Genomic DNA, 13,004 nt, shown 5'->3' on the forward strand with positions numbered 1-13,004 from the left:
TTATCCAGGCTTCTTACTAGTATTGGGTTGCATCCTCGGTCTCAAACAGACACTGCAAACACTTGTCACTGTAGCTCAGTGGCTGCTAGCTCCTTTCCAGCCAACATCAATTCATTTACATGGGCATGTCTGGGCCCCAAAAGATCTGCATCACCAGTATGGTCCAGTATGATGCATACGTCGTTGGTGGCTGCTAAGAGTGGGGTTTCAGTGTTGTGGTTGCTTCTGAACCTGGATTAGGATGGGTCTAGGATATGGTGTGTCTTGAGGAATTCGGTGAGTTGCTTCATGACAGCCTTTTCTGTTACCTTGGCCAGGAGAGGGAGCAGAGAGATGGGTCTGTAGTTCTTCAGCTCTCTGGGGTCGGCAGTGGGTTTCTTGAGTAGGGGTTGATTTTGGCGTTCTTCCAGTCTGGGGGGAATGTGGTGGTCTTGAAGGATCAGGTGATGGTTCAGCAGAGCTCTGGTGCTATGGTGGCGCTGGCCAGGTTGAAGGTATGATGTGGGCACAGATCCGAGGGTGCTCTCGAATGGATAGAGTTCATCAGTCTTTGGGTGTCCTCTTTGGTGATGGGGGTCCAGGAGTTCAGTATCTGGTGAGGTACTAGGTCTGTGGTGGTGAGTTGTACTGGTGTGTTTTGGTTCTTACAGCCTTCGAAGATGTCCTGGATTTTTAAGTGAAAGAAGGTGGTGAGGTTGTTGTAGAGGTCTTGGGATGGAGGGATTGATGAGGTGTTTGTCCCGTGGTTCGTGAGTTCTTTGATGGAAAGGAGCTCTTTGCAGTTGTGAGTGCTGGTGTTACGGCGTGCTTGAAAGGCGGCTTTTTTGGTGGCTTTTTTGGCATCTCTGATGATCTGGTGGTGCGTGGTGGCTGCATTTTTGTAGGCTGTGCAGTCTTTGGTTGATTTGCTGATCTTCCATTTCCATTCCAGTTGTCTGCAGGAGCGCCTGGATTCCTGTACATCTTTTGTAAACCAATTTGGTGTTTTGCTCTGTCGATTTCCTGCTGTTTTCCTTAGGTGGGGGGCTATGTTGTCGGCATAGTTCGATAGCCAGCGGTGTAGGTTGGTTGTGGCTTCATTTGCATCCGCTACGGGGGAGTGATTGAGAGTGTTGGTGAATTGTGCTTCTGTGACTTTTCCCTAGCGTCTCCCAGGGGCGTGGGAGGCGTAGTGGTGTGCGGTGTTCTTTGTGTAGGTAAATTGGATGCACTTGTGGTCGGTCCAATGGTGTTCGAAGGTGTGGGAGATGGTGATGTCCCCTGCTGAGCAAACGGGGTCGAGAATGTGTCCGGCTCTGTGGGTGGGGGATGAGCTGTTTGAGGCCGAGAGTTGTGAGGTTGTCCAGGAGGTTTGTGGTGTTGGGGTCATCTTAGGTATCCAGGTGGAAGTTGAGTTTGCTGAGTAGGATGTAGTTGGAGAAGGTGAGTGCTTGGTGGGCGATGAGGTCGGCGATGTCTTAGCAGAACTGAGGCGTGGTCCTGGCGGCCTGTAGATGAGGGTGCCATGGAGGGAGGTGTTTCGGTTGGTCTAGATCTGGAAATGTAGGTGCTTGTGAATTGACTGAGACTGCAACATGTTGGCGGTTGTCATGCGGAGATTGTTCTTGTAGATTATGGCAATGCCTCCTCCAGGCCAGTTGGCTCTGTCCCTGTGGATAATTTTGTAGTTGTCCGGCATAGCCGCGGTGATGTCTGGGGCAGCGGTGGGGGTAATCCATGTCTCTGTGAAGAAGGCAACACCAGTGGCTGTTGAGTCGAGGAGGTCCTAGACTTCTACCACGTACTTGACGAAGAAGCGTGTGTTGAGGAGTATGCACTTGAGGTGGCCGTCCGTACTTGGTGCAGGGTCATAAGGTGGTCCTTGGAGGGTGCTGGAGCAGGCGCAGAAAGAAAAAGGTCCATTGTTGTTCCTGGGGTCGGCTCAGTGGCAGGCTGAGAATCTTCTCGGGTTGAGGGCACGTAGATTGCTCGTGTCGAACTGGCGGATGGGGTGGAGATCCAGGGTCTGTGGTGCTGGGCGCAGTTCACGCACGGACGGGTGCAGACGGGGTTGTCTTTGGCGCGCCTTGAGGTGCCATTAAGAAGGGTCATCCGATGAGGGGGACTAGATCTCTGTAGCAAACAAACATCTGTGGGAACCAGTTCTGGCCTGGATGCTTTGTTTCAAGCCCCCCCCCCCCGAGCTATGCTGGGTGAAAGATTTATGGGGGCTATCACTGTGATTACAGTTTCCAAGCTGTCCTAGTGATCTATGTTAATTTTTATCTTTGCACTATTTCAATGAGATGGGTTTGGTGCACTGTTAGTATACATCAACTAGTAGGCCATCCATTTAGACTTATATGACTGGTATTTTAACAAGCAGGGAAATTATGATTTTGGTATTTAACAAGCAGGGAAATTACTGCTACTTTAAAGCCTATAGATGAAAGGTTTTGACTTCCTTAAACCACCACAGTAGGCAGCAGTGTCTCAGTTTTGCAGCTTCTTGAAACAGTTGTGTCCATGTGTCATCACCTAGCACAACCTGGACTCTTAAATCCCTTCAGTACCATTGTCTTATGTTTCTTTGATTCTGTTTGCATTCCTAGTCTCCATTGTTTGTGTTAGCTTAAATTCACTATGTAAAGTAAGGTTACGTTCACAGTAGTGCAAAATTTTCCTGCTTGGTATATCATAGCATGCCTTGTGGTGAAATCACATGCCTGGGATCCACAAGTAACTGGGTTTCCCACCCCAATCTTGATCCCTAACTGTTCCCTACTCTCTGATGGTTACATTAGCAGCAGTACTCCTTGGTCTATAGTTGAATATCTTTCTTTGGGTAGAACATGTATTGTAAAAAAGACTCCATTTATTGCGATTAGTTGAAAGAAGAATTCTTAAAATAATTTTGTTACTATTACTAACCTATTAAATGGACCTATTCCAACAAAGCATAGGTGTCACAGATCAGGGAAAAGAAACAACTGGCGCTTAGCAGTTGAGTGGCAATGACATATTTTCTAAACAAAAATACATATTTTTTAACTACATAATAAAGCATAAATATTTGTATATTGAACTTAGATGAATTTTGAGAACCTCTTTTTTTGAAATTAGGATATTCCACCATGCAGTGTTGAACTGCCTTACAGTGTCAGATCCACTGAATGTATGTAGTTATTGGATGTTGCTTTTGATATGTTTCCAAAATGTGGGACTATGTAACGCAGGGAATCTAAGGGATTTTCTGCCAAAGGTTGCAATCAGGTTTTGTGCTCCCTTTTATATTTACATATTCACATAATGAAATCTATCTTGATTTTGATTGTTTAAGTTGAAATAAAGGGGCTTGTTTAAGTTGAAATAAAGGGGCCCCACAGCTGTGATTAATGCTGTTTTTAGTTTTTTTTTTCTGATGAGCGTACCACCGTGAAGCCAGGTGGTGATGATGCATACTTAAATATGCAATACGATTTTTATATAATAGTATTTTTATATGCAAGATTTCTTATTTGTTTTTTTTTAGTAACCACAGTTAAAATCTTCGTTCATAAACTTTTACAGTTTTAGTTTACTTTTCATCTGTAGAAATAGAACCATTTGCTTCATTGCATTTCAGTTGGTTATTTATTGATTACATAAGCACCATACAGATGATAGTTACAAAGTGATTTTGCTTTAGTACCCTTTCCTGCTGGACCAAAACATGCATCTATAGACTTGTATTTCTGTGAAAATATTGTGAGAACATCGAAAGTCCGAAATATTTAGAGAAAAATGTATTGTTTGATGGCAAATGTGGCTGCAGATACACATGCTCTGCATAAGCTCGACATCTAGTGTTGGGTTTCGGAGTGGTACAACTTGTTTTTCTATGAAGAATGTTTTTCGAGTTATGGGATCGAGTGACTCCTCAATTACAGTGTGCCTAAACATAGAGTCCTTTGTTAGATGTTTTCCTCTCCGCAATTGGGTTCAGACATGTGTTCCTCTCGCTCTGAGTTTATCGGCTCAATACAATCTCAAAGTTTTCTCTCAGTTTTCCTTTCAGCAACGGTATTGTTTTGATCGCGTTTTCTTTCTCATAGTCTGTCCCCTGTTCAATTTCTAATCCCAAAACAGCCTCCCCCTCCCAGCCATTTGGGACATCTGCATCCCTTTTCAGGCCTAAATCCTCCATGTGGCATCCGGCTATGCAGACCTGATGGAACAGACTCCATTTCTCTTTTGCCCTCCGTGTCATTCCAAAGTCCCCCACAACGATCAACAACAGGTGTGTAATTTGTGCCTCTCCCCCAACCACAAGAAGACAACGCTTAGAGACCGAAGAGCTTGTTGACTGTAAATGGTGTCTCGGACTCCAGACAAGACACCAGACATCTTCAGGGAGGAGCACACACAGGAGGAGCCAGAGCAAGAAAAAGCCTTCTTGATCCAAGACTCTGACTCGGATGTTCAATCAGATATTGAGGACCAGCCATTGCAGTCGGCGCAGACTGTGAGTACAAAGACCCCTGCAGCCCAGACAAAGACTGTAAAAACAATATCCAAAGAGATCACTGGTCCGCCACTGCCTTCCTGCCATGGTCGAAGCCGAGAAACCATTTTGGATGCCCCACCTTTCAGCTCGATACCGAAAAAAGCAAAGTGAAAACTTCGGCATCGACCTCGGGCTCTGGTAGCTCCACCTTGGAACCGACTCGACCAAGTGCACATAATGCTTCGGTACCAACCAAAAAACTGCCCTCCTGCATTTCGGTGCGATACCACCTCATCGATTAAAGACATTGGATCCGAAAACTTCAAAAAGACTCCTTCCACTCCTGTGGATTCAGGACGGTCTTCGACAACCCCTTCACCGGTGGAACCAATTCTCAAAGTAATGGATGCTAGGCAGCGCCGGCTTCATATTCAGGAGGGAACAGGTAGTATTATAACACCCTCTATTCCTTTAAAAAGAAAATTGACTTTTCAAGATGCACTTTATACTTCTCGCCCTCAAAAGAAGCCCACCAAAGGTAAGGCTTCATCTCTTCCACAGTCTTATCCTCAATCCTCTCCGCCTCCACCTCCTTCTCCAGCTCCTTCTCCACCGTCTCCCCTTCTCTTGCGATGTATACCAGCAAACTCACCCCCACATGGGGCTCATGATTTAAGAGACGTGTTGGATGACCCAGACCCGTGTGACACATATGATCCTGGATCCTATTATACCCAAATGATCCGTATCTCTACCCGGCTAGACCATTAGCACCTGAGGATTCCACCCCATATCAGCAAGTCCTAAGTAAAGCAGCAGCATTTCATAATGTACACACGCACACTGATCCTATTAAGTAAATCTTTCTATTTGACACCCTTGCCACAACACATAAAGAAAGTCAGTTCCTTCCCATGCTTGCAGGCATGCTCAGGCAAGCTGATGAGATCTTCAAGGAGCCAGTAAGAGCATGCAGTATCGTTCCCCGAGTTGATTAAAAAAATAAAGGCTGCGTCCACAGACCCTCTTCATAAAGGCTCACATTCTACCCGACTATATTGTTAAACTACCTGCAAACGGGCCAATAGACACTCCCCCTCCTGGGAACGGAAACAAAAACTTAAATGCAGCAGGTAAAAGGGTTGCAGCTCAGACAGCACAGGTCTTGGTAGCACAATAGTAGCACAATGTGACAGGGTGCATTGGGATGTCCTGGAAGAGCTCCTTCAATATCTCAGGAACATCGCAAAAAGAGGTTTACGAAATTGAGGCAGAAGGACAAACTATTGTAAATAATTTGATTTGTTGTACACTGGATGCTGGATTAATACCTGCGTCATTATAAGAAGACATACTTGGCTCAGGTGTTCAGAGTTCAAACCAGAGGTACAACAGGCAGTGTTCAACATGTCTTTCTATAAAGAGCATCTGTTTGGCCCCCAAGTCTTTGAAAAAAAGATAATGAAACCGACAAAGCTATGGGGGTACTCCAAGCCACTGCACAGCGTGGTACTTTTCGTTGCACAGGTTTCACAAGAGATTTTAGGACATCCTATACAGACCATTCTTCCACACAATCCAAGGCCTTCTCTCAATCCTATATCAGAGGGTTTTATAGAGGTTCCTAAAGAGGAAACAAAAACAAAGGCAGAGGAAAGCCATCCTCTTCTAGAGGCTACATATCCACTGCCAATCAGTGACTGCCTCTACCTTCCACCGCCACACACCACTCCTGTAGGGGGAAGATGTCAACATTTTTACCCACAGTGGTCAGATACCACCACCGACCAGTGGGTTCTTTCCTTTATCCAAAATAGTTACGGTCTGGAGCTCATTTTCACGCACCAAACATAACCCATCGCACTCAGACTTTCACAAGAACATCTCACCCTTCTTAAGGAAGAAGTGCAATCTTTTCTCCTCAAAGGGTCCATAGAGCCAGTTCCATTCAAACATCAAGGTTCAGGAGTATACTCCCTGTACTTTATTATACCCAAAAAAGACGGTTCACTCAAGCCAAATTTAGATATCAGACTGTTAAACCACTACATTCTATCAGAGCATTTCCATATGGTCACTCTTCAGGATTTCATTCCCCTTTTCCAACAAGGCAACTTCAGGACAGTGTTAGATCTAAAAGACACTTGCTTTCACATTCCCATCCACCCAGCATACTGTAAATACCTCAGATTTGTGGTGGCAGGAAAACATTACCAGTTTGAGGTTTTACCGTTTGGGGTCACAAACGCTCCCAGAGTATTCACCAACTGCCTCGCAGTAGTTGCCGCACACTTCAGGAGACAATACATTCATGTCTTCTCTTACTGGGGCGACCGGCGGATCAAAGCCAGCACCATACAACAATGTCAACAACACACTCCACTCATAATCAATCTCTGAGATTCAAAATCAGTTATCTCAAATACCATCTCCAACCGCTTCAGATACAATCTTATGTAGGTGCGGTTCTCAATATTCAATTGAGGATAGCGTTCCACAGCCCAGCCCTTGTTTAAACTTTCCACTTATTGATTTCTCATTTAACAGAAAACCATTCGTACACAGTGAGGACTTTCATGTGCCTACTAGGCATGATGGCATCCTATAATGTCATCATACCTCATGCCAGACTTCATGTGCGTCCCCTTCAGCAGTCTCTCTCTCTCGTCAGTGGTCTCAGGAACAAGGTCAACTGGAAGATCTAGTGTTGTTGGACCACCAAGCTTATCGCTTTCTGCAATGATGGAATACCACAAACCTTATGAAAGGGCAGCCCTTTTTGGACCGTGTGCCTCCGATCACTCTCACTACAGACGCATCGCTGACCGGTTGGGGAGCTCATCTCCACAGCCTTACAGTGCAAGGTGTATGGAATATCTCTCAACAGTCCTTATGCAACAATTACCTGGAATTGCACACAGTCTTCCTGGCAATGAAGGCGTTCCTTCCACACTTACAACACAATTTGTGCTAGTATGTACAAACAACATGACTGCCATGTACTGTCTTCAAAAACAGGGGAGACATGTTCATTTCAGCTGTCTCATCTTGCACAGACAATATGGAAATGGGCAATTCATCACCGCATTCACATAGTGGCACAGTATCTCCCAGGAATGGACAATCGGTTTGCAGACCTACTCAGCAGGATCGAGCAACAAATACACAAATGGGAACTCCACCGGCAATTCCTCCAGCAGTACTTTCTAAAGTAGGGCACACCACAAATAGACCTATTCGCCACAGTGCAAAACTTAAAATGCCAAAACTTCGCATCCAGGTACCCTCGCACTCGGTCCAAGGGCAATGCTCTATGGATGAGTTGGTCAGGGATATTTGTTTATGCTTTTCCACCTCCCCCACTCTTTCCTTTCCTAGTTCAAAAACTCAAACAATCTTCCCTCACCATAATACTTGTAGCTCCCACATGGGCATGTCAGCCCCGGTTAACAACACTTCTGGATCTCTCAGTAGTTCCACACCAGAAGTTATGCAGCAAAGTGGAAACGCTTTGTCTTCTACTGCCAACCAAGAAACATTGACCCTCTCAAGCCAACTGTTCAAGAGATTGCTTATTACAGCATTTACAAAAAGCTAATTTAGCATACACATCCATTTGACTTCATTTAGCAACTATAGCTGCAGATCGTCAAAACAGACAGTGCCCTTTATTTAGGATTCCAGTCATTTAGGGAAGGACTTAGTCATTCTTCTAGGGGTCCCTCCACACCATCCTGGAAACTTAGCATTGTTCTCACAAGGCTCATGGGACCCCCTTTTGAGCCACTACATTTGTGTCCTTTACAATTCCTATTGCGGAAGGTAGCTTTTCTGGTGGCTATTACTTCCCTTAGATGTTATCAGTGAGCTATCAATCTTGAACCATTCTTCCAGATTCACAAAGATAAAGTAGTTCTTCAAACTGATCCTAAATTCTTACCAAAAGTAGTTTCCCAATTTCATATCAATCAATCAGTCTATAGACTACCAGTTTCCTTTACCCAACCGGACTCTGTGGCGGAAAGGAGTGTATACACTCTTGATGAAAAAAGGTCCCTTATGTATAAGATCGATAGAACTAAACAGTTCAGGAAAACAAAACAACTTTTTGTGGCCTTTTCAATGCCCCACAAAGGAAACCCTATATCAAAAGCTGGTATAATTGGGTGGATAGTCAAGTGTATTGAAACTTGCAATGCTTAAGCAAAACAAAACGTACCTCTCACACCTAGAGCACACTTTACTAGGAAGAAGGGTGTGTCAATGGCTTTCATAGGGAAGATGCCTTTAGCAGATATTTATAAAGCAGCTACATGGTCTACACCACATGCCTTTACCAATCACTATTGTGTAGATTTACTAGCAAGGCAACAAGCCAATGTTTGCCTAGCAGTATTTATGGCACTTTCCCAACCAATAGAAACTCCTGCACGCTAGCCACCTCTTTTTGGAGTGACTGCTTTTCAGTCTATGTACAGCATGTGTATCTACAGCCAAATATGCCATTAAACTGAAAACTTTACTTGCCAGTAGACGTCTATTTGTGGCATGTAGTGCTGTAGATTCAAATGCACCCTTCTTCCTCACCAAGCACCTGCGGCCATTGCAATATTGTGTGTGTGTGTGTATATATGTATATATATATATATATATATGTATATATATATATATAATATGCTTTGCATGGACATCTTTCTCTCTTACTCTTTCCACTACTTCACTCTCCCACCTGCAGAGAAAACAATCTAACAAAGGACTCGATGCCCATGTGCATTATAACCAAGAGGAGGAGTCACTCGATCCCGTGGCTCAAAAAACATTCTTGGAAGAAAAATAAGTTGTACCACTCCGAACTCAACACTAGATGGCAAGCTTATGCACAGCATGTGAATCTACAGCACATGCCACGAGCAGAAGTCTACTGGTAAGTAACACTTTCCTTCTGTGCTCGGAGACAATGCCTTTTTTGTAGTTCAAAATGGAAGTTCAAGGAATTTTCAGACACTGGGAAAATTATCCATTTAATGTATTCATTAAAAAACTGTGCTTCCTTTTGTCCTTCAACACATTTTGGGGCTAAATGTCTTAATTCTATATGTTCTAGATGAAAAAGAAGAGGGGATATTAGGCAGCATCCTTCTGCCTAGTTTCAAAATATCGTTACTGTCCACTGAGGACCATATTAACCGAAAATATGCCTTTAAGGTAAGGCTTCATCTTAAAATGGTGATGTTTAAATGAATTTGAACAAGGTAAAATGTTATGAAGTTGTTAAAATTTCTCACCTTTGTAAAACCTGTAGACTAACGTGTATGTTGTAATTATATTCTTGATATGCTGCTTGTTTCCTGTTGGAAAATGACTGAACTGGTTATCGTTGTGACCGTTAAATATTGTTGCCCTAGCCTAGCTGATTAAATCTTCAGGCACAAGGCATTTTACTGACAATAGCATAATGTTGGGTCTCACTCTCAAATAGGAGAGATACTGCTTTCTATAAGGGGGTTGGTGTCTACTCGTTGCTTACCATTTGTGGGCTTCACTGTCATTTGCTGCCTCCTACTTGGGCAATGTATGCAGCCTTCACTTCCCCTTCTTTTTTCTGGAGTATGGACCAAGTATTGATTGCTCCATCTTGCTTAGGGCCCTTCTGCTGAATCAGGTATTTGTTTCGTTTTAGCTAGCACAGTCATCCTTGTTGCTTTTTCCATCTTCCCCATCCCCTGTTGTCGTGCTGCTTCTTATCCTCTTATTCCCTGTTGTCGGTGTTGCGTCTTCCCTCCCTCCCCACCCCGTTGTCGGTGTTGCTCCTTCCCTCCCTCCCCACCCCGTTGTCTGTGTTGCTTCTTCCCTCCCACCCCACCGCTTGTTGGTGTTGCTTCTTCCCTCCCAGCCCACCCTGTTGTTGGTGTAGCCTCTTCCCTTCCAGCCCACACTGTTGTTGGTGTTGCCTCTTCCTTCCCAGCCCACCCTGTTGTTGATGTTGCCTCTTCCCACCCCATCCCCTATTATATAGTTTCAGCTCGAATATTTATCATGTGCACATCACCAAGTGTTCTGATTTGATTCCATCCTATCAAAATATTTTTTATCACACAGCTAAAAAAATTTGCTTTTAAAGCTACTGAAATATATTTTGAAACATGTGTATGGCTCATTTACAAGCTATTTAAATGTGTGTAGGAAAAAACTGACATCGTACAGACTTTCATTCCACTCTTTGTGCAGCATGTTTATCGAGCAGTTCACTTTACAAAATCCTCTAATGTTGCTGTCAGAAAAGTAAACATCAATCTCCAGGATAAAAAAAGCAGCAAGTTGTAGGAAGACATAAGCGGACATGTGACCTCTGTCTTGGAACACAGAGCAAACCATCTTTGTTGCTCATTCCCTTTCTGAGTAAACCGAACACCTGTTCTTTGTTAGCTCCCCAGAACCAATAGGCCCTAAAAATAACTTGTCCTGATAAAATATCACTCACCATAGTGAGTGGGTGAGTAGATTTATGGAGGGCTGGATGGAGTGCGCAGTTGTTCAATTTCTTGAGGAAAAACTCTTTCTCACATGGGACAAATGTGAAATTCAGTCTGACACCTTGAAATTGATAAATATGTTTTGCAGTCTCCTTTTGAAGCTCTGGAGCAATCTTTTTGAAGAAGTTCCCAAACTTCCTTTTCTGCTTAGACAATGACAGGATTACACTTCTAATCATGCAAGCTTCCACGTGGGCTACAAAACCTAGGGGTGTCTTACTGATGTTTAAAAGGGAATGGTTTGTGTCAAAAAAATGGTTATTTTAACAGGTCACGCTGCACCAGTTCAGCTACAATGATAGTGGTAAAACCATGTTTTCCTTGTCACACTAATGACTAACACAGTTAGTGCTGTAGTCCACATGTGGCATTTAACTTTCCATACCATGTGTGCTTCTTCTACACTATTATGACTTTATAAGAGTTAAATATGGCAGTCAGGGATTAGCCATTTCCTACATGTTTTAGGGGTAAGAGCACATACATGGTGCACTGGACAGCAGTGCCCCAGTGTGCACTGTCTAATTTCCAGCAGTAGCATTCAGCAAAATATAGGGATAACCACACACAAATGGACATTTTCTCACAGTATAGCAATATTATAATACTTGGAGGTGCATGGACTAGGAAGGTAGCTTTGTTATTCTTTTTTCTTTAACATCCTGGATCTTTCGGTACAGCAAAAGATGCAAGCCAGTCCTGATTGTGTCGTGATGGGGGATTGTTTGAGTGAATGTATTTTTCTTGCATCTTCTTTTAACTGACTGTAATAGGAGGACTACAATTGAACTGAATGTTCACCTCAGTTGGAGTGATTTCCAGTGTTTTCTCATTGCGGTCCTGATACTTTCCTTTTGCATATGACTAAGGCATGGCCTAACAGCCTTACAATCTGTTTGGGGCTAAATATGGTAAATCAATAGCTTCGAAGTAAACCAGTTGCTGCTTTTTAAGTGATATTTGCAGTTGCTTACACAAATTGAAAATATTTACATCCACGTGAACAGCAAAATGCTGACACTGCACTTTGCATGTAACATTAACTGTTCCTTAAGCTTTTTTTTTGTCAGCCAGTTGTCAAAAAATATGTGGACCTGTCAGTGAATAAGTTTCTAATTCGTTAGCATTAGCATTAGCAGTGGCAGTGAATGTAGATCGGATGAGTATATTAGTCATAGTTTAATAAAGTAAGTTAGCCTTGCAAAAAGATGACTCAATTTTATGTCACCTTTCTTTGGTCCCTATGGTAATTTAGGAAAAATTTACATAAAGGAGAATGAGAAATTGAGCTAAGATTTGTACATCTCTGTTTTTCTTCAATGCTGTTGTAATAATTTATCTTTCAAAATGTACATAAGGTGAAACATAACCAGTGCCTTTTAAATGCAATCCGATTTGTAATACCTAAAGTGTAAATAAAAACGTCTAATTTGCATTTTTAACCTCAAAGGGAAACTTGTACTTAAAGTTTTACGAGAGTAAACAGTTTGTGTCCAAGAATTATCCGTATTTCTTTGTTTTTGTGCATCAGCTTTCCACTTGTATGGCTCGACCTACATTGACATATAATATTTGAAGAGTAATGTAATATGTTGAGATATAGGGGTTGAATATTTTTAATTTCTGTGATTCATACTTCCAGTAACGATTTTTTTTTCTTTCCTTTAATGATCTGTCATGTTTTTTCACATTCCTTGGAAACGTGCCTTTTGAGCTTCAAGACTAATTAAAATCAAAATGGTAAGTAGCAATCGGAATTATTTTCTTCTTTTGGTCAGGTTCAGCATTTTTATCGAAGTTTATTTCGGCAACTGAACTCTCATTAAACTAAACAGCGCATAAGACCCATTGCCAATTTCGACAAATATCAAGATGTAACATGTTTTAAATCTGTCGCCAGGTTGCTGATAGTCACAAAAAGCGCCCTCTATTGAAGCAATCTTAATATTGAGTGTAATGTGGAAAATTAGTAACAAGTACAGATTTTCTTTCGCCCTTGTATTGAT

At 42.8% G+C, this 13,004-nt stretch overlaps 1 protein-coding gene across 23 annotated transcripts in view; it reads left to right on the forward strand.

The window, feature by feature from the left end:
- Positions 1 to 13,004, forward strand: part of PLEKHA5 (pleckstrin homology domain containing A5) — a 991,819-nt gene that overhangs the window by 563,491 nt on the left and 415,324 nt on the right. For all 23 annotated transcript variants that reach the window (XM_069228492.1, XM_069228488.1, XM_069228489.1 and 20 more), the window contains one exon: positions 9,570 to 9,670. In XM_069228492.1, coding sequence (XP_069084593.1) covers positions 9,570 to 9,670 — 101 coding nt within the window. The remainder of the gene's footprint in view (positions 1 to 9,569; positions 9,671 to 13,004) is intronic.

This window comes from Pleurodeles waltl, chromosome 4_1, assembly GCF_031143425.1.
Source record: "Pleurodeles waltl isolate 20211129_DDA chromosome 4_1, aPleWal1.hap1.20221129, whole genome shotgun sequence".
NCBI classification, from domain to species: Eukaryota; Metazoa; Chordata; class Amphibia; order Caudata; family Salamandridae; genus Pleurodeles; species Pleurodeles waltl.